The following is a 26,049-nucleotide window of genomic DNA, read 5'->3' as shown; positions in this document are numbered from 1 at the left end:
TTACAGTGATAATTGTATTCATTTTACATTTTTTTACTTTATGATCTAGCTATTGTCTTACACTGAATGGATTCCATTTCCTTTTATTAAGCTTTAATCAAGAAATGAAATTTTGAAATATGTGAATTATATCACCAAGGATACTTTGTTCTGTTAAAATCTGTTAACTTCTTGTTTCTTTGAGGATCATTTTCCAATCTTACAACAGAAAAACAGGCAGTAAATTATATGTGACAATAGGGTATGTGTAGTTTTATGGAAAATCTGGTTAGTGTGGCATTTGTCAGCACTAGGTGAAACCTTCTTTCTAGCTCTATATTCCATTTTACAGAGCAAAGAAAAAAAAATCTTAGCAGTCCTTAATGATTTTTTTTTTTTTTTAAAGCAGCACTGTCTTTTTATTCTATGGTATTTTAAAAAATTAGAACATACCATCTTATGTGGGTGTTATGGCTGTCCACAGAATTAGTAACAAACTTGCCCAGATATTGTTGGTTACTGTTGAAAAGTTACTTAGATTGTTTAGAAGCAAGAGCTGAAGAAAAAATATCAGGAAAAAAGTGATTCTAACAATTGTCATTGTATTGCTGGCATAACGTAATGGGACAAATAAAAGAATAATGCTGTGAACCTGGAAAGGTTAATGGAACCATAAGATTGAGCAATAAGTGTTGATTTAACAAGAAATCTTGCCAAATTCACTGGTGTTCTGATAAAAAGACGGTGAAATAAGTTTGTATTTTCTCTGAATTTCATAGTGTTTTGTAGAAGTGTCACCATCTTGAATATCTTGAACTAAATGCCAAAATAATTCTGAAATTTGTGAAAGACTAAATCTGGATCATGTAGGAAGACACATACAGACTCCCTCTGTGTGTGTTGTCTAATACTTGATATCTTCATTTAATAATGATTGAGTGAGTTTGTTTTGGCAATGCAGTTTGGGCAAGAGCTGGAGCATGGGACTGGATCTTGAAGGAGAGTTCTGCTACCAGATCTGCTGTTGACCTTCTGTGTTACCATAGATCGTTCTTGCACTTTTTTTTCATAACCAGCTAATGCTTCTGAAATGCTGGAAGTGGAAATCCTCAGAACATGGGATATGCAAATCCAGTATAATAGAGAAGTGAAAAAGGCCAATGCAACTCAGTACATTTCATGTTAGAAAAAAAAAAAAAAACCCACAATCCTCTCCATAAGCATTTCTGAATAGGATTATTAGTTTTGAAATTATTTCTGGTGTTTGTTTTTTTTAAAGCATCCTCTTTTCCCAATTTTGGCCGTTCCCTGTGTCCCCCAAAATGTTAAAAATATCATCATTTTGTCCTCATGCTTAAGTCCCTCTTTCCAGTGATGAGTTAGCTCTCCCCTGGATCTATTCCATAGGGAGTACCTCCTCAGAGGTAAGTATCCCAATGCCAGACTATGTACATATTCTATGTAGAGTCTTACGCAATGCGGTAACTTACCTTCTCTTGTTCATGTTACTCTTGATGCAACCTAAATTATTTTCAAGGGGATTTTTTTCCTTTCGTGGGGTTCTGTTTCTTTTTACTTTTCAGTGAACATTTCTGTCCTAAAGTTAGTAAGGGACTTAGTGATTTACTTTGCAAGTAAATTGTAGTTCTTCCCCACGAACATATGATTCCTATTATGCTTTATAGGTTTAGAATGAAAATAGATGGTAACGTGAAATTTATAAGCATTTGCAATTGTGCTTACATTTTTCTGAATATATTTTAATATATTAATATTTTTATTATAGTTTTTCACTAGGGGTCATGAAGTAGAAACTGAGATTTGGAAGAGGGTGGGGGAATGCACTTGCTGACAGGGAAAGAAATATCAAGCCAACACTGAAATTCTTGATCTTGGCACACTTTCGGACTGCGGGTAGCAGCTTAGTAAGCTCACTGTATTTAAGTGCTGTTTGTGTTCATCTTTCTACTGATCTTTTTGGATAGTTTAACAAATATAATGTGCTTTGAAAACATTGTGTTTCCATTGAAAGACCTACACAAGTAGGCAGCAAAGTTTCTTGTGCGCAAGTTCAGCTGTAAAGCAGGGAGCACAGATGGAGATATTTTTGTCATATCTTGTAGTTGCATTGGTTTTAGGTGTCGCAACAAGAATAGATACCATATCCTTAGATGAAAGCATGTTTTTATTGACTATACCCATTGAATTTTTTTTTTAACAGAAGCTTTCAGTCTCTCTTCTTGCATGTATAATGTAATGACTTTCTGCATTATGATTTATTTGCCAAGTACAATAATGCAACAAGCAGTAGCATCTGTAATCCTTGAAGTATGCGAGTTTAGATTGCTTTCTGAAGAAAATGCCTCTTGTGTGGTCATGTTGTCTGTCTCTTCAGCCTCACAAATAATAATTGCCAATTTCAACCCCACAAGACAGAAAGAAGGGTTGCGGGAATAACTGCATTTCACAAATACTGTAGGTAACTGCATCTAGGTAGGAGAAGGACTGAAACCACTATTTCTATTGAGCTAAAGGCTATTTGCTTTGAAAAGCCAACATCCAGTTGGCCAGATAGCTTTTATGGATTCACGTACCAGTGAATGCACTTAGAATACCTTCTACCAGTTTGGAGGCGTGAGGACAGAGGAACAATATGGGGAGGACCTGCTGGGATGGAGTTCATAGCAAATTTAAACTAGAAGCTGAGGAAGGAGTTGTGGGAAGGGGAATTACCTAGTTTTATTGTTACGAGGGTAAGGAGAAATATCTGAGGAAATCTGCTGGAAGCAAGGATTCCTTAATTTAGCTACTTACGGAACAAATCAATGATACATATGAAATGTTAGCCTGTAGATATACACAGAATCAACATATCAGGGATAGGTTGTCTGGTATCACATCTAGGCACATTATTTCAAGATTATTAGGTTTTACTTCCAGTTTTCACAAAATTCGAAAATTTAACTTCACGTACAGGGATAATTTTTGAATATAACATACTACCAGTACGATACACAAACTGAATAAATCATTCTCTGTACCCCTGCAAGGTTAATTTTTTTTTCCTTAATTCGAGAACACATCTAAGCGTAAATAATTGTGACATTCTCAAAACTATTATATATAACAATAGATAACTATGTATTTATAGCTGAAATAAATGCCATTGAAAACAGATGTATCCTTACGGTAAACTGTTCTAAGATGTATTTATTGCTAAGCCTTGTGTTCTTTTCCAATTGTCCTGAAACAGTAATTGTGACATAAAAATACAGTGCTAAAAATAATACGCTATACATTACTGCTGAGTGAAATGCATTAAATATGTCTAGTATTTTCTTTTAGGCTTTTTTCTGAATGTAGATGTCATGAAAGCAGAATAATTTTCCATCTTCCAGCGTGCTTTGCTACTTCATATCTGATCTTCCAAGCTTCCAATAAAGGCTTAAAAAAACCCAGCATTTGTTTTAATAAAGCAAGAGTTTACACCTTGTTCTATTTTTAAATTATGCAAATATGTCAGAAAAAGAACATTTATTTTCTTGCCTTTGAAGTTTTTGTTTAATTGTTACACCTGACTTCTTTATTTGCTTTTGTGTTGTGCTAGCACTGGTTTGAAAGCTGGATTGCTCTGAGGTTTGTGTCTTACATGTGAAACAGGAATGAGAAACACGTGAAGGACATGTCTTATCTTCCCACTGTGTGATTCAACTACACGCACCAGAATTAGAAAGTAGAGTTAGAATCTCAAATTGTCAGTGCCTATTTTTAAAATATAACTGCATGAGTCGCCTTTTATTTAATGTTCTGTATTCTAATAGAACACCTAAAAAAGCACTGTTTAAGACATGACCTTTAGTTAACTCATTTCTGGATAATATTAGTTAAAGATAGTGGGTTGTGTCACTTAGTTATCTTTTGAGAGGAGGATGATATCTTAATTGTCGGTTTCAACTGATTTCTAGATTTTACCATGTTACTAATAGGATAGAAGTCAACGTTTAAGTGTATTAGTATATACAGTACATTTTTATACAGACTAACTTCACTGATATTCATCAAGATGTATTTGTGGTTCTTTTGCAGTTCTGTGTCCTACATGAAGAGGGCTGTCTTTCAGAATTAGCCATGCTCCTTCCTGTGATGAGAAGCTTTCCATGGATATAACTCATAGTATTTTTTCATTTGGCACTATACCTAAATCAGTATGCATTTACCTCCTCTGTGTGTGCGTGGATTTTCTGATCCTACAGTAAGTCTTCTTGGCATGACAACTCATCCATTTTAACTTAATAGTGCAATGAACTGGAGCAGGGAACAAACAGTGTACAGTTTTACTCACATTGTTCTGGCTTTTTAAAGTCTATTTTTACATTGTATAGCATGTAGTAAATCCTCCTGCACATTTTGTTGTTGGAAGGAAAAGTAAACTTTGAATAGTGTAAATAAAATAAGCCTAGTTTTAAGGAATACATATTTAAAAGCATCCTTAGTTCCTAGAGCAAAGATGCAAAAAGGATCATCGTCAGGCTTGGACTATAAGATTCGAGTTCTCCAGGAAACACTCCAGAACAGTGTTGGTGGAAGTCAGCATTTGACACTTCTTTTAAAATAGTAACTTTGATTGAACTATACAACAGTATCAGTCATACAGTGAACAAATCCAGATTCCTTGATGGTTTGGCATAAGTAATTGCTGTGTTACCTATCCTTTTTATTTAACACAAACATCTGAGTAATGTAATATTTCATATTTGGTTTTATTTTAATTATTAATGTTCAGGTGGCTTAGATATTCTCCCATATTGCTGCTATAATTTTACTGGTTTTAATAAGTGTTTGATCTTAATGAAAATGCTTCAATATATAAACATTTTAAATGGCTATCTCTTTTTAAAAATACATGTACAGTTTGAAAAACTTGCACCTGGGTTCCAAGTTAGTATTATATTGAGACGTTCATTGTTGTGTATCTCTAAATTTTACTACAAATCTCTCTTGTAAATTGTATGCACTGTCTCGTCTGTGATGATGTATCTGCATTCAAACAGATGAGAATGTATTTTAAAAAGCCTGTAAAAGAAACGCACCCCATAATCTCAACATTAAATACTTGTCACAAATAATTTTGCCAGTCTTAAAGATTAGATTGAAATATAAGAAGTACTTAATAAAAATAAAGGAACTATTATCTAGGATGAATTCCTATTGATTCTACACCCAGATTTATATACTGTATATGTGAAGGCACTGGAAGATAGGTTCTAAAGAGATAAACATGTCTTTTCTTCAACCATTTTTTTCCATTTAAAGTCTTCAATCTTTTTGTTAGTTGAAGAGAAATTTGCTCCTGAATACCTTGTGTCACTTCTTTAAGACTCAATTTTATCATTGTCATTTGATCAGTAAAACACATTTAGTTTGAAAATAGTTCTCATTATGCTTTCTCTTTTTTTTTTCTAAAGGCCTCAATATTTTTGTCTTTTGTGCCTTTTTCAGTTGGTAAAGTTTTCAGCTTAAAATTCCTTCATCCCCCCTCTCCCCCACTAGACCACCAATGGATACCTGCCAGCTTGCTCAGGAATAAATTGATCCTCTGCATAAGTGTGTCATAGGTGAGGAAGGGTTTTTTTGTTGCTTTATTCTACTTCATTTGTGGTTTCTTTTAACAAGGAAGCTGCCATTTATTTCTTTAGTTGATGTGTTACGAACTTACTATGGCATGCTTTTTCTGTAGAAATGCTTGATGTTGACTGTTGATGTTTGGAAATTGGCAAAGGGGATGACCCTGCTTTGCTTCACTTTTTTAAAAAAGATGCACATGCTGTGAAACACACCATGTCTCCAAATGAGATCTATTCAGAGATGTTTCAACCTACTTTAGAGGCTTGAGGTGACAAGATGGAACAAAAAAGAAGAAAATTAAAGGAAGAATTTATTAAAAAAAGAAAAAAAACAAAACCAAAAAACAACCTTCTGACAAAGTTTGTGATGTTAGTTGTAGCAAATCTTGGATGACTTAGTCACAAAATACTAAAGGCAGTAAAACTTGAAAGAAAACCCAACACTAAAGACCAGAAACAGCTTTAGTGAGCTAAGCACTTCATTATGAAAAGTACCTGTTTACCTTGTATGTAGTATTCTGGCATTAAAAAAACAGCTGCCAAAGGTGGCAAGTGTTATATATATATACCTATATATGTACATAAAAAAATAGATCTCAAAAGATTTGAATAAAAAGAACCATGCAAATCTGCTTTTCTGCTGAGTTCTATGTACTTCATATTCTCTATTATGCTTTCTTTTTCCAGATGCATTATTGAGTCTTGCATTCTTTCAGGGAGCAGGATTTCATTATTCTTTTTAGTTTTAGCACGTGATAGCTGTAAATGGCCACCCAAGAACAGTTGCTGTCAAATACCCTAGAAGAGATTTGGTAAAAATACATTTTTACTAAAATCTGTTCCATTTTTAATACGAAGAGTCTGGGAAGCAAAGTCTCTTTAAAATAATTGAATTTTAAGTTACTTAAAGTTAGGTTATTTGTATCAATTGCTTTAATAGCCTTTTTTTTTCTTTTTTTTTTTAATCAAACCCTTTTTCTGGGTTTTAGCTATTTCATTTGATATAAGCTTATTCACTTGCTGGCTAGAGTCAAATTTTGAGTCAGGAAATGTCTGGACAGTATGTTAGAGGTAGTAAAGAGTCCTAGAATTGTATTTTCTTGGTTAAGGAAAGAAACTTGAAAACTATGTTGGTTCCCTTCTGGTGAAAGATAATAATTTAGCTGGACTCTCAGCTGGTGTAGATAATTGGTGATAAAGAACATCTGCTGTTGACTGTGCCAGGTAATTGTAGCCTTTAACTCGGAGTGGTGGTTTTATTGCAGCAGTTCACATGACTGTTGCTTCCAGACTGGATTACCTTGGTATTCTTCTGTGTGCTTGTCACTTGGAAACTGCAGCTAGCCCAGAAGTGGCACTTTGTGTGCTTGGCAACAGTGTTGGTAATCAAGTGTGTATCTCAGCGCAGCATCATTTACAGCAGCTCCTTCCTTATTTCCAAGGGGACAATTTAAGATACAGGTTTCAACTCCTGAAGTTGTAGATGATTCAGAGCCTGTGTAGCAGGAAGCCTGCTTCTCCAGCTATGGCAGCAATGGGCAGTGGAGATCAGCAGCTTGCTCCACTTAACTGTATTGGTAGTTGCCATTTTGGCAAGGGCCTAGAAGCAAAGCTTTATAGTGAAGCGTTCTCAGCTCTGATGCACTCAAGTCTGACCTTACTGACATGTCTCATTCTGCAAAGTGTATCTTTCTTTTGGGTGATGGGGCTGTGTGATGGGTTAACCCTGGCTGGATGCCAGGTGCCCACCAGAGCTGTTCTATCACTCCCCCTCCTTCTCAACTGGACAGGGGAGAGAAAATATAACAAAGAGCTTGTGGGTCGAGATAAGGATAGGAGAGATCACTCACCAATTACCGTCACGGGCAAAACAGACTCAGTTTGGGGAAAAATTAACTTGATTTATTACAAATCAACCGGAGTAGGGTAATGAGAAATAAAACCAAATCTCAGAACACCTTCCCTCCACCCCTCCCTTCTTCCCGGGCACAACTTCACTCCCGGATTCTCTACCACCCCCCCAGCGGCACAGGGGGACGGGGATGGGGTTTACGGTCAGTTCATCACACGTTATTTTCTGCCGCTTCATCCTCCTCAGGGGGAGGACTCATCACACTCTTCCCCTGCTCCAGCGTGGGGTCCCACCCACGGGAGACAGTCCTACACGAACTTCTCCAACGTGGGTCCTTCCCACGGGCTGCAGTTCTTCACGAACTGCTCCAGCATGGGTCCTTTCCACGGTGTGCAGTCCTTCAGGCACAGACTGCTCCAGCGTGGGCCCCCCACGGGGTCACAAGTCCTGCCAGAAATCCTGCTCCGTGGGCTCCTCTCTCCACAGATCCGCAGGTCCTGCCAGGAGCCTGCTCCAGCGCGGGGTTCCCACGGGGTCACAGCCTCCTTCGGGAACCCACCTGCTCCGGCGTGGGGTCCTCCACGGGCTGCAGGTGGATATCTGCTCCACCGTGGACCTCCATGGACTGCAGGGGGACAGCCTGCCTCACCATGGTCTTCCCCACGGGCTGCAGGGGAATCTCTGCTCCGGCGCCTGGAGCATCTCCTCCCCCTCCTTCTTCACTGACCTTGGTGTCTGCAGGGTTGTTTCTCTTACATGTTCTCACTCCTCTCTCCGGCTGCCGAAAAATACCGCCGTCCCAACTTTTTTCCTTCTTAAAAATGTTATCACAGAGGCGTTACCACTATCGCTGATTGGCTCGGCCTTGGCCGGCGGCGGGTCTGTCTTAGAGCCGGCTGGTATGGGCTCTGTCGAACACAGGGGAAGCTTCCAGCAGCTTCTTACAGAAGCCACCCCTGTAACCCCACCCGCTACCAAAACCTTGCCACACAAAACCAATACAGGCTGTATTGTAACAGTAACAGAATCCATGTGGGTTTGGAACTATTTTTCTGATTCAGATATCAATCGTAATTTTTAAAACTTCTCCTGAACCTCCAAGTTATCCCTGGATATAAAGTCACTCCAGAAACCATAAAAACTCTGTCATCCAGTAAAAAATGAAATCTCAGAACAAAATGGATCTTGAGTCATGTTGAGTGAATTTAGTGTTCTGCTTCTCTTGGAGGCACAGCAGTGTTTATTTTAAGCCTAGAAAGAAACTCTGTCATACAGGAAATCTACCTGTTCCATTGCTAAGATAATACAATTTCTTTCCAAGATGTCTACAATTTTGCAGGTAGCAGCGAGTGCTAGGAGGGTTTTTTAGGGCCCATCTAATGATGGAGAAGTGCTAGATACCTTCCTTGCAGAGTTTCTTATCACTGAAGAATTAGAAGGAATGCTTTCATTTTTTAAGTGCTTTGTCCTAGCTGGTGAAATGAAGTGTCTTGTTCCCTTACTCATGTTCTTTTCATAAGGACCTAATACAGGAGTTCTTGCCTTTTTGTTTGAATGTGTTGATCAGTGATGGCTCTCTGCATTAGCTGATCAGTATCCAGTCCTAACAATAATTGTTGAAGAAACTGTATGAACTGGGAGAACTAGTTACTGAGTTTTGTCGCTGTGTTTTGTTTTTCTCTCCTTTATAATCTGCAAAAGTTGGATAGAAGCCTCTCTTTGCACTGAACGCTAATTTAAATAGAGCTCATAATTTTGTTGTTCATTTTCCAACCTGTCATTGTGTTTGGGTTTTATGTTAACTTTATGTAATAAATATTAATTCTAATTTTCTGTAGCATTGCATGCAAATTTATGAATTCAAGTACATGTTTCTTGGAAACAACATGTTATAACTTAGGCTGAATACAATGGGATGAAAAACTCAGCAAAGAAGGTGAAGTGTTTGGATTTCCTTGATCAGGAAAATGTTTGGAGAATGCCCCGGTTTTTTCAAAACTATGGAAAGCAAGTTCTGATCCTACATGTTTCTGTTGATACGCAATCCTGCACAGTTCTGTGGCTTGATGGCGTTCAGGGGACTGACCAGTTCAGAGGAAACAATCCAGATTTTCCCGCTGACTGCATTTTTGGCCTTCAGGAATATTCCATTGCCCAGCTCAAGCAGGCTGGTGTACAGGAAGTCTTTCGAGTGGAATGTCAGCATTGCTGTTAAAATGTCAGTTAATTTTTATCTTTAGACAAATCATTGACTACTCCCAGGCATGTTTCTCCTTCTCCTTGTATTGCCTTCACAGGAAAACTAATCGTGCAAAGTAAGCCCTCTATAGATCATGCCGTTAATCTGCGTGTTTTGGAATCTGGGGTTGGGAGATTCCTGAATGAGCATGGAAGTCCCTCAAAACACCTTACAGCTATTTCATCATGAAAAAAAATCTCTGCAGCATTACTTGCATTCACCTCTTTCCAACCTGAAGGATAGAAATTGTTCCTTGAGATAAATTTGAAAAAGGCAAATGCAGAACCTCTGTCTCTTTCATTTCCAGAAGAAGTTGATGATGTCTGCTAGCAATAGCATGAAAATAGTTGAGTGAAGAGCTGCTTCCTTGTACATGCATCTGTCATTGATGCATGGAGGGAACAGTCATATCAGCCTGATCTAAACCTCATTGTCACCAGAACCACTGAGTGTTTGCCTAAAATTGAATGATTGCTTCCTCTAAATGCATATCTGAGATTGTAAAAGATTGAGCCCTAGAAGGCTTCATTTTGCATTCAGTGCAGTGGGCGATTCCCCTGTGAACATTCCAGACATTGGAGCACAACATGGCACTACAGTTGCCTGTTACACCAAACAGCACAAGAGCGAGCTGTGCTGCATAAGCACTTGGTACGGAAGGAGGGTCTTGCAGAACCACTGCAGTGGTGACAGCTTCAGTAGGACAGAGCTTTTGCCATCCTTAGGATTTCTGTATGACATTTCAGCCATGAAGGATGGACAGCGATGTCTTCTTTTCCTGCTTCTGTAGACATTGCTTTTCCAGTGCCTCATAAATTTCTGTACTGCTCTGAACTGACTTTTAAGAAGTTGAAGTATGACTTTGCTGGCTTAGAACAGCAAGTGTTGAAATTTGGAGTAAAAATCAAGTAAAATCCTGTAGTTTTCAGGGTAATTTTAAGAGCCCTGTATCTAATCATGCATGTCTGGGTTAGCAAACTTAATGGTCGTTCTTTGTCATGTAGCCTTTGACAATAACTGATAGTGACATTTTCTTTTCAAGTGTTGATCAACAGCTCTGTTGGCTGCCTACAGACAATTCTGCACTCTTACAAATGGCTCCCAGAACAAAGTTTACATATGTAGCTAGAATTTTTTTCAAAGAAAATGTGAGTTTTGAAAAGCCTATTTAAATAAACAAGTGTCTGAAGAACACAGAATGGATTTCAATGGACTTTCCATTAGTATTATCCCTAAACAATTCACAAGCATGTTTCAGTCATTAGAGCAATACCAGGAACAGGAGATGAGAATATACCATGCAATCCATACCTTTAGCATTCTCTTGTAGAAACTTTATTCCCTGGAACAGGGAAATAATCCCCTTCTCACAGCTGAAAGCTGGCAGAGTCTAGACAACACAAAGTGTTGGAAGGTCAGGAGACAGCTGTGTTCTTTGCCACTATGAAAGAGCTCAGGAGCAGGTGGAGATCAGCTATGGATGGATAGACCTCAGAAGGTAAGACCAGATATACTCGGTATTACCAACAGCAGAGACTTACTGACTCAGGACATGCACCAGCAGGACCACTGGAAGGTCTTCGTTGCTTCCTTCTGGCCTGTACCGCTCATCAGCCTGTGGTGTTTCCTGGGCAGGGCTGAGTCCCACAGTGGCTAACTTTCCCTGCCTCTGCCCGTGTTCCTTTCTACGTGGCCCTTCCTGCACCTTCTCTTGTCTGTGCTCCCTCACAAACCTGCTCCTGCTAGCCTGAGGCTATCTCTGTGGCAACCCTTGCTCCCTGCCTCAGTAAGAGGAACATGATGGACTGACTATCCTCTCCCTGCTACTGCAATGTTTTTTCTTTTTCCCCTTTCCCAGCCTAGTGGCTCTTCATTTATATTAGTAGCTGTAAGCTCCCTTCTCCCTTTGAAATATCCCATGGAATGTAAGTAGTTATCTTTGAAGAGGGGAAATTCAGGAGGGAGCTGGGTGTTGGGGAAGTTGTGTCTGGGTAAGCAAAGAAGCATCTCAGAAGCTGAGCAAGTATGTGTTGGGGGTGCTGACAACACTGAGGGCAAACGAGGAGTTGCAGGGCTGGCTGGCTGTGGTGGGCTGCTAGCACAGAGAAGCAGTCAGAGCCAGAGGCAGCTGCTGACGCAGCGGGTGTGAGGTTGATGGGCAGAAACGCGGTCTGGCTGCTGCAAGCTATTGAGTACTGAGCCCAGAAGAAGGGAAGGGGCTGTTGAGAAGGAGGAGGTCTGGGTGAAAGAGGAGATTGTCAGTGCATGCCTCAGAGAGTGTGTGGGAGACTGAAGCTCCCATTTTTTCTGTGTTCGTGTAAGTTGGTTTGTTTGTGGAGGCTGTTATGGTCTAGTTCTCAGCTGGCAATAGAGGGACTCAGCAGTTTTTTTGCCTGCTCAGTCATTATGTGCTAAGGGGAAAACAAGGCTGGGCTGCATGTGGATCTCTGGGGCACAGTCCTGCTGTGGTCTGTAATGGCTTCTCATCATCTTTGTGCAGACTTCACAGTTCAGAGATGATGCACATCATACCGGCTTTCCGAGTGTCTACCTGTCCTTTAGGTTTAACAATCTAGCCGAATGCCTGTTCTGCTGAGGTCTTGGGCAGCACAGGTGAAGGTAGCAGGAGGTAAGTGATATTTACTCTGCTGTGAATTGGACTTGGACCCTCACAGAACCTGGTATCTGCAGGGTGGAAGAGACTCTGTCTTCACTATTTGAGATGGGAGCATTCACAGTCTGGCATCAAAGGCAGGACCAGGACTGGTACAGGTAACCTTGGTGCTTGTGAATTGTTCCTGGTGGTGTCTAAGGGCTGGTGTTATGAAAGAGCGGGCACCTGTCTAGTTACAGGAAGTATAGGAGTCCTGCAAAGGTTACTAAATAGTGTTGTGAATCCTTCAGTGTGTTGCTTCATGGCTTCTTCAACAAGTGGATGCAATTTTGCCTGTGAGGCGCACGAGAGCGTGGAGAGTGTCTTGCTAGAGGAGAATGTGGGTGACTAGGTGCAAAGTCTCCTGGGGTCCACTCTGAGGGCCCGTTCCAAGGACGCAGCACAGCCTGCTGTAGGACACAGCAGCCTTGCATAGGATACCAGCTAGTTTTCAGTCCCTGTGAAGCCTTTGGTTCTCTAACAAGAAAACAGTTCTAGAAATCTGGGTCTCAGTTGTGGCCATATTTGTCAGGGCCTGCAGAGTCTCAGGCGTCTTGAAGACTCTCTGCTTCTCTGCCTTCCAGTCAGGTCTGGTGTCTCAGTTCCATATAATGTTTAGTCTTGGCCAAGGGTGAGATTTAAGTGCCACACTCAACAGTTCTGGTCTTTTCTGCAAACTGTAGCTTCTCCAGGATTGTGTGATCACTGTACTGTTTCACAGGGTTCAAGTTTTGTTCAGGCTGGGATCTCTTAAACCTTCAGTTTGTCTGTCTGGAGTCTCCAGCTCATCTGGAGTTAAAAAGCATGTTGCTGTCAGTCTGCAAGTTCTCACATGTGCTCCCAGCTGCCTGGGTCTCACAGCCATGTTGTAGTGAACTGCATTTCTCCCCCAAAAGACTGAAACTGGGGACAAGATGTGAGAAATAGATTCTCGGAAAGCAACAGCCCGTTGGTCATCTACTGATTTATTTATATCCCCACCCTTTAGATTCAGTGTTAGGAACAGTGCTATTGCATTGTGGGCTTACGTTATTTGAGCCATCTGATGGCTTTTCCAATTGAGGACACCAGCGGAGTTAACCATCAGAAACAGGGAGATCCTTGTATTTATGTGCATTCTGGAACTGGCAGTCTGATATGGTTAGGGTTAGAGCTGGGTTAGGGTTACCGCCCTTTCTGGAGTTAGACCACTGAATACTGCAATATCTTTCAGTTTAAAAGGGGACATGAGCCTCTTCTCATCTGGTCCTTACTTTCTGCTTAGGAGAGTCATTTCTGCTAGAATCGCTGTAATGGCCCATGGCTTTCTAAGATTTGAAGACTGGCATTTACAGACGTCTAGCTTGCTTTCTGTGGCATTTAAGAATAATATGAGATATTAAGAGTTCTTTCTAAAATGACACCTTTTAAAGGAGTATTTTCTCTCTAGCAAGTGTCAGTCTGAAATACATGTGCCTGCCACAGGATGGCAGCAATCAGTCACCTTTGAAGCATCCTCTTTCAGTTCGAGTATTACATTTCAACATGAGGTCCAAAGATAAACTATTCACACTAGATCACTCTGTGAAGGCGATATGACAAACACAGGAAAGCCTTTATGTATTCTTATTCATTATTAATGAAAACCATGTTTTACAAAGTTTATTACAACATGATAATTTGCTTAGCTACAAAAGCTGGCCCAGGGGAGGAGCTCTGAATACCTTATCATACAGTAGTATGTATGGGAGTTCATTCTTTGGGGGATTAAATACTGAGTGTGAGGTATGTAATCTCTTTTTAATGCTCCCCAATGAGTATATATTTAATTCTTACAAAAACCTGAGGGTTTTCCACCTTTAGGCCTGGGTTTCCAGTGCCTAAGGTTATCTAAACAATCCATCACTGCAGTGTGATGGGGTCACTGCAGTGTGATGCTGTTGTGGTTAAACCCCAGCCAGCAACTAAGCACCACACAGCTGCTTGCTTATTCCCCCCCACCCAGTGGGATGGGGGAGAGAATTGGAAAAAAAAAGGTAAAACTCGTGGGTTGAGATAAGAACAGTTTAACAGAACAGAAAGGAAGAAACTAATAATAATAATAATAGTAACAACAATAAAATGACAACAATAATAAAAGAAACGGAATGTACAAAACAAGTGATGCACAATGCAATTGCTCACCACTCGCTGACCAATGCCTGGTTAGTTCCTGAGCAGCAATCTGCCCCCCCAGGCCAACTCCCCCCAGTTTATATACTGGGCATTATGTCCCATGGTATGGAATATTCCTTTGGCCAGTTTGGGTCAGCTGTCCTGGCTGTGTCCCCTCCCAAATTCTTGTGCCCCTCCAGCCTTCTTGCTGGCTGGGCATAGAGAAGCTGAAAAATCCTTGACTTTAGTCTAAACATTACTTAGCAACAACTGAAAACATCAGTGAGTTATCAACATTCTTCTCATACTGAACCCAAAACACAGCACTGTACCAGCTACTAGGAAGACAATTAACTCTATCCCAGCCGAATTCAGGACAGTATCCACCACTTATTCTATACCATTTATGTTATGCTCAGGTGCCATACTTTCCAATGCATCCTAATCAATCACCATCACTTTTTCTGTCCTTTGAGATAGATATAGATATAGATAGATATACACACACACACAGAGAAATCATTCCCTTAGACTATGGGCCATCTCTATAAAATGTTTGTTGAGTTCGTTTAGTCCCTGACTTCAGGCTCCATCTGTCATACCAGTCTTTCCGGGAAGGGGGGATGGTGTGAAGTCTGTGAAGTCAGCAGAGCAGGATCAGGCTTCAGTGCAGTACAGTGAGCGGGTGACATTGGGCGCAGCAGGAGGATGGTGTGCAATGTTGGATTTTTGCATGCTGGAGCCAGTTCTGGTTCCATCGCTACTGCGCTTCGCTCAGTTTTATCAAAGTTCATTCTTGCTTGATCTAAGTGATTCTTACTGTAATACTATGGATATAGCATATAACAATTATAGTAATGATAACATACAGTGGCAGGGCTATATACCAACTAACATCATATAATTTAATTCATTGGCTATTCTCACCTAAAATCAAATCCCCTTGAGGCACACATAAGACTTCTCTATCCTTTTGCATCACCTACCACGTGCACCCAGGTCCTTGAGCAAAAGCAATCCCACTAATGGGTTTGCCTTTGCCTGAGGCAGGAGTAACCCAGACTGTCTTCCCTAACATATTTTTTATGTGCACTACAGGGACTTTATCCCCTTCTACAGTACGTAAAATTTCTGACTGGGCAGGGTCACCCCAATTGGCAGATTCTCTGGTGTTGACTAACCAGGTGGCTTTTGCTAAATGTGTATCCCAATGTTTGAAGGTTCCACCCCCCATTGCTCTCAATGTAGACTTTAACAGTCCATTGTATCGTTCGATTTTCCTGGAGGCTGGTACATGATAGGGAATGTGATATACCCACTCAATGCCACACTCTTTGGCTCAGGTATCTATGAGGTTGTTTTGGAAATGAGTCCCATTGTCTGACTAGATTCATCTTCTCCTTTAGCAGTTTCTGTGACATGTCCTATAGGACTTCAAAAAGCGAGTAGACGGGGTACTTCAGGACATGGTTTAGTGGGCATGGTTGATGGCTGGACTTGATGATCTTGAAGGTCTTTTCCAACCGAAATGATTCTATGATTCTATGATTCTGTGACTCCATACAGCAGCCTTCCACCTCCAATGTTTTCCCACAATGCAACCCCTCAGTGAACAGGGCATTTTGTCTCTCATTTTCTGACAGTTTATTATACAGTGGGGCCTCTTCAGCACGCATCACCTCCTCCTCTGGCGGTATTCTGAAATCTTTGCCTTCTGGCCCCTCCGTGATCACTTCCAAAATTCCTGGGTGACTGGGGCTTCCTATGTGAGCCCGTTGTGTGATCAGTGCGACCCACTTACTCCACATGGCATCAGTCGCGTGATGTATAGAGGAGACTTTCCCTTTGAACATCCAGCCCAGCACTGGCAGTCGGGGTGCTAAGAGGAGCTGTGTTTCAGTACCAACCACTTCTGAGGCAGCTCGAACTCCTTCATATGCTGCCAATATCTCTTTTTGAGTTGGAGTATAGCGAGCCTCAGATCCTCTGTATCCCCGACTCCAAAACCCCAGCGGTCGGCCTCGGGTCTCCCCGGGTGCTTTCTGCCAGAGGCTCCAGGTAGGGCCATTCTTCCCGGCTGCAGTATAGAGCACATTTTTAACATCTTGTCCTGCCCGGACTGGCCCAAGGGCTACTGCATGAACAATTTCCCATTTAATTTGTTCAAAGGTTTGTTGTTGCTCAGGGCCCCATTTAAAATTGTTCTTCTTCCAGGTCACTTGATAGAGAGGGCTTACAATCGGACTGTAGTTTGGAATATGCATTCTCCAAAAACCCACAATGCCTAAGAAAGTCTGTGTTTCCTTTTTACTCTTTGGTGGAGACAAAGCTGTTATTTTGTTGATCACAACCATTGGGATCTGACATCGCCCATCTTGCCATTTTATTCCTAAAAACCGGATTTCCTGTGCAGGTCCCTTGACCTTACTTTCTTTTATGGCAAAAACGGCTTTTGGAATTTGGATTTTTTTCTTCCCTTTCTCAAAAAATACTTCTGCTGTGTCGCCCTGTACAATGATGTCATCAATGTACTGCAGGTGTTCTGGAGCTTCACCCTTCTCCAGTGCGACCTGGATCAGTCCATGGCAAATGGTGGGGCTGTGTTTCCACCCCTGGGGCAGCCAATTCCGAGTGTACTGGATGCCCCTCCAAGTGAAAGCAAATTGTGGCCAGCACTCTGCTGCCAGAGGGATTGGAGTGGCCACGGTGCCTGTCGCCGGGGTTTGGGTGGCCGCGGTGCCTGTCGCAGGGGTTGGAATGGCCGCGGTGCCTGCTGTTTTGTTGTCACATCCAGAGACCTTCTCTTCCCCTTGAGGTTACTCAGTTGTGTCGAACAGGGCTCGATAGGCATGGGCCGGGCCCCAGCACATTGCAGTGATTTGTGTCTCTCTGGAAATGCTAGGGTGACAGCATACTTTTTCCAAATATTTTACTAGTTCTTCCGGATTCTGCACTTGTTCAGGGGTGAAGTTCCAAAACACCAGAGGTGACCACTACCCTAGGCATTTGCCCATACTACCCCACACACCCTGCCACTCATAATTATCCAGCCTCAGGGCAGATCTCTGGGTGATTTTCTTAAATAGTTGTTTAACCTTAAACAAGACCTGAACCACATTCAGGAACACACAAGTTCCTAGCAATAGGACCATGCTGGTTTTAACATCCCAAGGATATTCAAATTTTTCAAAATTCTCAGACACTATTGTAGTTAGACTGGAGGAGAAGGGAAAGGGGAGGAAATGTGTCTCGCCTATAGATTGGCTCTCCAAGAAGGAAAGGTAAAGGGTGTAATTATTAATAGTTTCCCACAGATGGCTCCCAAAGTATAGAGGTGATGACAATGCTGAGTGCAAATACCGGATTAGTCCCATGACTGACAATTTTATCGTACCATAAGCCAGTATTACACAGTACATCAAAGCAAAAACCTTAATCCACCTCCCATGGCTGATAAGAAGCAGCACAGGGACTATATACAGCAAGTGAGGTGATACATAACAGAACTCTAAAAACAAGCACCACAACTCTAAGAGCCCATAAATTGACATTGTGACCAGCAAGTATTAAACTAATATAATGAATGCTTGTAACAAATTTGTTTTAACATGCTCTGGTCAGATCTGTCGTTATCTCAACGCTTTGAGCCCCATGTTGGGCGCCAAAAAGGACTGTCATGATTTAACCCCAGCCAGCAACTAAGCACCACACAGCTGCTCACTCACTTCCTGCCCCACCCAGTGGGATGGGGGAGAGAATTGGAAAAAAAAGGTAAAACTTGTGGGTTGAGATAAGAACAGTTTAACAGAACAGAAAGGAAGAAACTAATATTAATAATAATAGTAACAACAATAAAATAATAATAATAAAAGAAACGGAATGTACAAAACAAGTGATGCACAATGCAATTGCTCACCACTCACCGACTGAGGCCCAGTTGGTTCCTGAGCAGCAATCCACCCCCCCAGGCCAACTCCCCCCAGTTTATATACTAGGCATGATGTCACATGGTATGGAATACCCCGTTGGCCAGTTTGGGTCAGCTGTCCTGGCTGTGTCCCCTCCCAAATTCTTGTGCCCCTCCAGCCTTCTTGCTGGCTGGGCATGAGAAGCTGAAAAATCCTAGACTTAGTCTAAACATTACTTAGCAACAACTGAAAACATCAGTGAGTTATCAACATTCTTGTCATACTGAATCCAAGACATGGCACTGTACCAGCTACTAGGAAGACAATTAACTCTACCCCAGCCGAATTCAGGACGGATGCCCAGCCGTGATATACCTTCAATTTCACTGGAATTCAGTGCCTGTTTTGAAGGCATTTAGTGCCCTGGAGCCAGTCATTAGCATTTTAATGTTTATGTACATTTACTTACAGCTAGTTTGCTTTCATCTCATCTGAAACAATAAATTAATTTTTACATCTGGGCTTCTTTTAAGTCACTTGTAGTGGTCCCTGGTTGGTTCTGTGGTCAGTGTCATCAGCTGTGATCAGTGACCTGCCTCAGCACTGACTGGTAAAAGCACTGTATTCAGTAAGACTGTATGTGAAAGCTGAAGGGGATTTATAGGCTTTACCACGTAAAGGATTTTGTGAAATTAAATTGTTCTTTGAAAGTCCTACTTTGTGAAAGCTGAGCCTTTTTGTTAGAAAATACAGTTTTAAAAATCAAAAAGAGCAGGGATAAAACAGTATCTGTAGCTGGCGAGCTCTCTGCCCTTGCAGACAGCATTGTCCTGCTGCCTCCAGCCAGGGATCTGCATGTCCGTCTCCACTGCAAGTGCGTGCCCCAGCACTGGAGTGCAGGGCCAGTCTCTCTTCCCCCCAAGACTAACAAGGTTTACGAACGTGAGTCGCACTAATCGGGACGGTGCTGCTGAAGAGGTGTTTCGGCTGCTCACAGAACCAGTGGGGGAAACAGCCAGAGCTTCAGCCTCTCTTCTTACCAGCTTGGGTATATGCGCTGCGAGGCACAGGTTAACTCGGTCTCCTCTCTTTTGGTTGGGTGGGTTTGTTCATCAGTCTCCCTCTTTCACTTTTTTCTTTTTTTTTTCTCTTTAACTTGGAATATTTGGCAGGTGCCTCAGGTGCCGCCCCTCCACGTGGGGTCAGAAAGGCAGGACGCATGTCAGTGGGCCAGAGCGTAAGAGGCAGGAGTGTGCAGCATGGGCGGTGGGATGCCTGAGGTGAGGCAGCCACACCTGGGAACCGCAAAATAGTGGGAGACTGTCCTCTGGGGGGAAGGAGGCTACCTGATGCCTAGGGAGCACCAGAGACCAGAAAGTCTCCCAGCGAGGCATAGAACCAGGGGTGAGGCACTGGCTCCTTCAGGGCGACTTGTAGCTGGGGTGCTCAGCTTCACAATGACAGAGGTAGCAAACTAAAAGAGTAACATGAAGGAAGATCTCAGCCTCACAATGAGCAAAAACAGGGTGCTATAAATTTCAAGTGTCTTGCTAAAATAATAAGCTCATATGACTCAATATGGAGAGCCTAGTACGAGACAAGACATGAGACTCTTTCAAAGCTTTTAATAGCACTCTGGCAGGTAGACTTTCCTGGCTGCCTCTGCTAGCCCACGTAGTAATGTATTAATTGCTGTTCTGGAGCAGTCTACCAAAAATACGCTTGGTTTTGTCCATTGTTTTCCCTGCACAGACGATGGAAAGTGTCTTGAGTGTCTTTGCCCAGCTGTTTGATGTCAAGTCCCTTTGGAGTCTGAGAAGTCATTTTCAGTATTTGAAGGAAAACATCCTGAGATAGTATAATACCAGGATGACACATTTTTATATCACAGAGGTGGATAATCTGATGCTGTGCCAGAAATAGTACTGAGAGAAGAAGCACTTCTGCTCCTCTTTACTGCAGAACCCTTTTTCCCATGGTGTGGGAGACAGGCTCCTTCCCAGCATCGGCTGATTGTGATGGGGGTGGGTTGGGGCACATCCACAGCTAAAGTGAGAGAAAACGTACTCTCTGGTGACTGGTGTGGAGGTGCTTGGCATCAGAAAACAAAACCAGGGGGTACAAGAGGCACAGCCCAGATCTACCATCATTGAAGGTGTCAGACCAGAGGTAGGATCAAGGACCCATTTAACACAGCATACCTCCTGCTTACCCCTGAGATTTTAGCAAGTGTACATAAGGAGAGGGAACAACAGAGCCATTGGCAAGATCTGTATGATCTCATATGGGACACAGATTTAGGTTATAGATTTAAAGATTTAGGAGGATAATTCTGAATTAGATGTCTTCAGTCAGAGCTCTCCACTTGTCATTCCTGCAGTGCCCGTGCAGGCTCCTGAGCGGTGTACTGCGTCATGGGAATGGCATTGAGAAAGCATCTGAAAGATCATTTCCCTCTGCTGTTCACACAGGTCAGAAGATTTTCAGTCTTGGCTAACAGCTGGTCGCAATCTTTGTATTCATCCATTCTCAGTCTCCTGCTGGCAGCGGCTTTTCTTCTCAGAAATCCCAAACAGGGTGAAAAATCTAGCATTTCTGCAGAGAGCCGTCTCGGCTGCCATGCTGTAAATGACTTGCCCAGCTGTTTTGCTGCAGGGAGAGAAGGAACCTCTTAGAGAATGGAGTTATGACCTTCTGTCTATGATTGATGACTATCGTTTTTGTGAGTTTGTCACTCGGAATAACCTGGATGACTTTCAGTGTGGCTTTATATTGCCCCGAGTGGAGGTGAACATTCAGTAGTAGTACTGCCATAGTACGGGTAGCTCTACCAGCTCCTCTTTTCAGCCAGGCTGTTAAAGGATCAGTTCTTGTAGCCTTTTAGAGAAAACTCTCAATAGCCTTGAGCTTTACAATTCTCCTTCTCAAGTGACATAATATGATTGAAAACGTTACAAAAAAGCAAATACATTTGATCTCTGACCTCATAATAGAAAAGATCCCTAAAACTCACCATAGGTGCAAACAAGGCTCAGATCACTCAGCTGATGTGTGATGAAGCCCTGAGCTTGGCAGGGATCTGTTAGGTTTGCCTGGGCAAATAACATGTCCTTTGTGGAAAGCCTTGGCACCCTAATGGTGAAAAGTGCTGTTCAAATTTTAGGCTTTATTTTTCCAGTTTGCATTGGTAAAGTGACCTGAGGACTTGCTGACAGCATTTTGAAAGCTCACTTTTTGTGTGTCTATGAACAGTGATAGTCTCTGTTTTTCCCTCAGCAGATGCAGCCCTGGCTGACCTGCTTGAAGGATTACAAGCGAAAGTGGGCAACGTGTTGCAGTGCCCGACTCCTTGGCCATGCTGTCAAGCTGCACAGTTTTGATATGAGTAACTCCTCACCTCTTCTGACCTCGCTTGCTAGCGCGTGCTTTTGCCCAAATAAGCAGCCCGTTTACTTATACACCAAGCAAACAGCCCTGAAAAGCTGATACTGCTCCTTTTGAAGTGCTGAAGAATTTTGCGATTCATTTGCAAGATCAGAGAGGCTGTATTTTTCAGGCAAGCTACTCTAACTACTCCTACTGGAGTTGTTTGTTCCTGTTTCTTCTCTGAGAAGTCATCTGCTTCCATCCTTTTCCTAAAGTGCTCTCAGAGCAGAGTCCCTGCAAACAGTACTGGTGTTTTAAAATTTCCAGGGCAAGAAGAGATGATTTTTTCTCTTCTGTAGGGCTTGTGTTGTGCTGAGTCTTTTTGTCTCATAGGAATGCTACATTCAGTCACATAGAAAAGCTGTTTGTAGCCCCATATGGTTCTTCAGTGGAAGCTACTGATACCTATTACCTCTCCCTTGTTGTCAGCCTTTTGGTTTGAAGTTGCAGGGTCAGTATCATTTTGTTAAGTAGATCAACTTAGAAATGTGAGATGCTTGAAAGTTTGAAAAATAAAAAGAATAAGAATTGTGAGAGACTGGATGGAGTTAATGCCTCAAACACCCATTGTGTTGGACAGAGACCGGGGCCTGGCTTTTGCGGTTGAGGGAACGAACTGAACTTGCTTGCAAGGCACTGCAACGAGATCTGCATAGCAACACCACATGTGAGGGACTGAAAGAGTTAATGCCTCAAACATTGTGGCAGGGCAAGTTCTGCATAACAACGAACTGCAGGTGAGAAGCCAGTTAAAGCACAAACCCTGCATGACACCTAAGTAGCCTAATGAGTTCAAGTGCCCACCTGAAGGAGGGGCAAGGAGATGATAAAAGGACAGGAATTGAAGCCCCACGTGCACGTGCCCTCCAGAACTGGACCTCTAGACTGGTGGGACCAACGCTGGACCCAGGGCTGGTGAAATCTTTCTTTTCTCTTTCTCTCTCTCTTTTTTTTCCCCCATAACCCCTACACCACATCCCTTTAGACACAAAACCATTGACCAAGTCTGGGACTAGGAGCGGATCCAGCCGCCCCCAGGCTCCTCTCTGAGAAGGAGTCTGGAAAGCAAGGGGGTCCGCTCTGAACCTTGTGACTCAATGGGAGACCTCTCCTTATTTTCTTCCCTGAACTGATACATGTGGTTAGCAGGTGTTACACGGTTTACTGACGTAGTTCCGTAGTTCTGTGCCAATTCTTGTTGTGAGAAACCCTGCCACCTGCTGTTATGGCTTCCAAGTTCAGGTTGCTTCTGCAATAAATAAAACGTTCAACTGATCGTTTGGTGTCACTTCACTTTAGCCCAAGGGAATTCTGAACTCACCACAACCCCTTCCTGCTCTTTCCAGCACAGGTTGTGACATTTTTTTTACATAGTCGGCAGGATTCCCTTGGTGTTGCTAAAGCGATCATTGGGACCAGGTCTCTGCTGTGGCCCCTCTCTGAGAGGAGTCATACACAAGGGGAGATAGTCATCAGAGGACTAATAAAGGGATCTGATCCCTATAACTGTGTGCTCATTATGGCCCCCCTGGGGGGTATGACCGTAGACTGTACCCCTCTCCTGGAGAGATTAGAGGGCTACAACGCCTGGCCCTCTTCCCCTTGGTATGACACTGGTTTTTGCAGTTTTAGGAGCCGCTCTGGTGGCAGCACAACAGGACAAATGCATGGCCCGACAAACAGAAGGGGAGATGCTAAAATCCCTTCAAGATTTAGTGAAGGCTTTGCAGGAGCAATTGGAAAATGAGACATATGAAGTCTCTCCAATGAACTCACCACCGAGTGAGTGACTAACCAGAGATTACATACTGCTTTGACGGAGGCTTTGGAGCGGAAAAGGGTATTAAGGGAGCAATTAGATGAAACCTGCTCCCAGATCAGTGTAGAAAATGTGGATGCAGACTCTGATGGGGAAGAAGAATCAAAATCATACCCTTTTGAAGACTTAGGACGTATAAGGGAAATATTTTCTCTTGGGACAGGGGAAGCCACAATGTGACCTTTGAGTAAGACAGAGACTGTGGATGGTGGTCAAGGAGGAGCCCAACAAGTTACCACGTACATCATTCCCTGTTCCCCCACTGATTTGGCTAGAATTCAGGAAAAATATTCCTGGGGACCCCGAGAAACAGAAACTGAATATGTGTGGAGAATATCCCCTATGGGGGATGACCATATCCTGCTAAATGAGGATGAGGCAAGAGGATCTTGGGGACCAGGGGTTTTTCTAACTACAAAAGACGATAGAGAGCCCTGGTCCCTGACCCAAAGAGTAGCATATTGGGCGGGTGGACTGGTTCCTAGGGAAAGGGGAGACCCCTTCTCGATTAAAGTGCCTATGGCGCGTCACATTTTAGAAAGAATACAAAAAGCCGTGTGTCTCCAGTTGATGCATGATCGATTCCTGGTTCCGCGACAGCTCTCCCCCATGCAATATGTGGCAGACCCCAAAAAGTTGCATCCTCTTATAAGGGGACTGCCCGATGTCTTGAAATTACATGCAGTGCAGTTACAGGATTGCTTGAGAGCACCCTGACCCCGAAGAAGGGGAGGTCCTCCAGAGATGACATAACTCTGAGGTGCACAGGTTTGAAATCATCAGCTGTTTGTGTTTTATCCGTAGGGTAACCTATAACGTGTTTATAGTGTTTCTGAAATATTCTTAGGCAGAGGTAGGGAAGCCTAAACCCTACATTTGACAGAGCTTTCTGGCATTACAAAATATACAGAGATTGTGACATTTTTCACTTTCTTTCACCTGTCTTGTATCAAAAGAGCGCGAGTCTTGTCTTTAGTAAATAAAAGTTTAGGAGGGTCAAAGTTTCTTCTATAAAATCCCACTGCTTACATAGATGTGCAATTCTTTCCACTCTAATAGAGTGAGTATACTTTTATTTGGTTATAAAATATTGTATATACAGTATACTGGCAGAAAGCTGTCTGCTGTAAAATGCCAACTTAAATTCTGAGCCAGAATGGAGTCCCTGCACAAAACACTTGTATTCTGTGACATAACAATGCTTCTGTTAAAACTGTTCATGTGAGGAAATAATGTCTGTGATAAAACTCATGTTTTTTACCACATGGCCCAGATACCTGGGATTTATACAGAATTCCTTTGGCAGTCGCACAAAAGAGCCAGTAGGTACCTAGTAGTAATGCAAACCTCAGTTTCCTTTTCCAGAAATTGCAGTCCTGATTTCTTCCCCAAGTTTGGAAGAGAAACTGAAGTGGCTTGTCCAAAAATAGTGGTCCTGGTAACTTTCCAGAATGTGGACATTAATCTTGTATTAATATATCCTGTTCAACAAGGGACCTTTACCATTGTGTAAGTAAGAGTACAATGTTTGGGTCTTTTTTGATGTATAGAAAAGTACTATCCTGAAGTAAACTAGTTCATGTAATGGAAGGAGATGTCTATTTTCCTCTTTCTTAGGAGCTTAGACATAAAGACTTGTGAGTCCTGATATTTTAATGTATGAATCAAAACCTAGCATAGGAGAAAAATAAAAGGGTAATATTTGATAGTAAGGAACAATGCATAGGAAGTAAGGAAAAGTGTCTGGTTCTCCATAAAACCTTTATACTCCCGACTTGATTATGTATTGTTACATAGCTTGCGAGTAATTCTCTGACCACTTATAACTGTTTTCAAGCGATCTGGTAATATGTTAGATGCTTTCCAAGCTCTAATCTCATTTGGGGGAGTGACATTCCTGGTACTCTGGGAATGTCCATTAGTCCTGTTAGTCCATGGGATGTGCAGGAGCATGAACGAGATATCAGAAGAAAAAGTGTTTTTCCTTTTCAGCGTCCTGAGAGGATGCGTTCTTTCTGATTTCCAACAGAAAAACAGTAAGTGTATTACAGGAAGTCCAGAACGGGTAAGAGCAGAAGAAACCAGCACATCTAGGATTCCTCTGCTATAGCAGTCTCCTAGACTGGTCATTGTTATGAGACACTTCTATTACCTGCTCCCACACCTGCTGGAATGCTCATACTAAAGACTTCATAGGAGTCTATAGTATATAGTTTATAATAGCAATCAGCACCTGGAAACAATTAAGTGATTCACCTGATGGAAGCATAATACCAGGTTAAGATTATTTATGTTTTCAGTGATTTCCTCCTCCTGTGTTGTATTCTCTTAATCCAGGATTAAATTCTAATTGTTGCTAAATCCTTGGAAAGCTCATCAATTTGAATGGAAGCTTTAGGAAGCCAACATATCTGAG

General features: G+C 42.2%; 1 protein-coding gene across 3 annotated transcripts in view; it reads left to right on the top strand.

The window, feature by feature from the left end:
* Window positions 1-6,236, top strand: part of FEZ2 (fasciculation and elongation protein zeta 2) — a 30,416-nt gene extending 24,180 nt beyond the window's left edge. For 2 of the 3 annotated variants that reach the window (XM_052805595.1, XM_052805599.1), the window contains one exon: window positions 4,066-6,236. In XM_052805595.1, the coding sequence (XP_052661555.1) occupies window positions 4,066-4,082 (17 nt within the window). In that variant the 3' untranslated portion in view covers window positions 4,083-6,236. Of the gene's footprint in view, window positions 1-3,586; window positions 3,616-4,065 lie in introns of all 3 variants that reach the window. The other variant, XM_052805596.1, reaches the window with a different exon arrangement.
* The last annotated feature ends 19,813 nt before the right edge of the window (window positions 6,237-26,049 follow it).

Source organism: Harpia harpyja, chromosome 13, assembly GCF_026419915.1.
Source record: "Harpia harpyja isolate bHarHar1 chromosome 13, bHarHar1 primary haplotype, whole genome shotgun sequence".
NCBI classification, from domain to species: domain Eukaryota; kingdom Metazoa; phylum Chordata; class Aves; order Accipitriformes; family Accipitridae; genus Harpia; species Harpia harpyja.
Note: the sequence above shows the minus strand (reverse complement) of the source record. Positions and strands in the feature narration are given on the sequence as shown.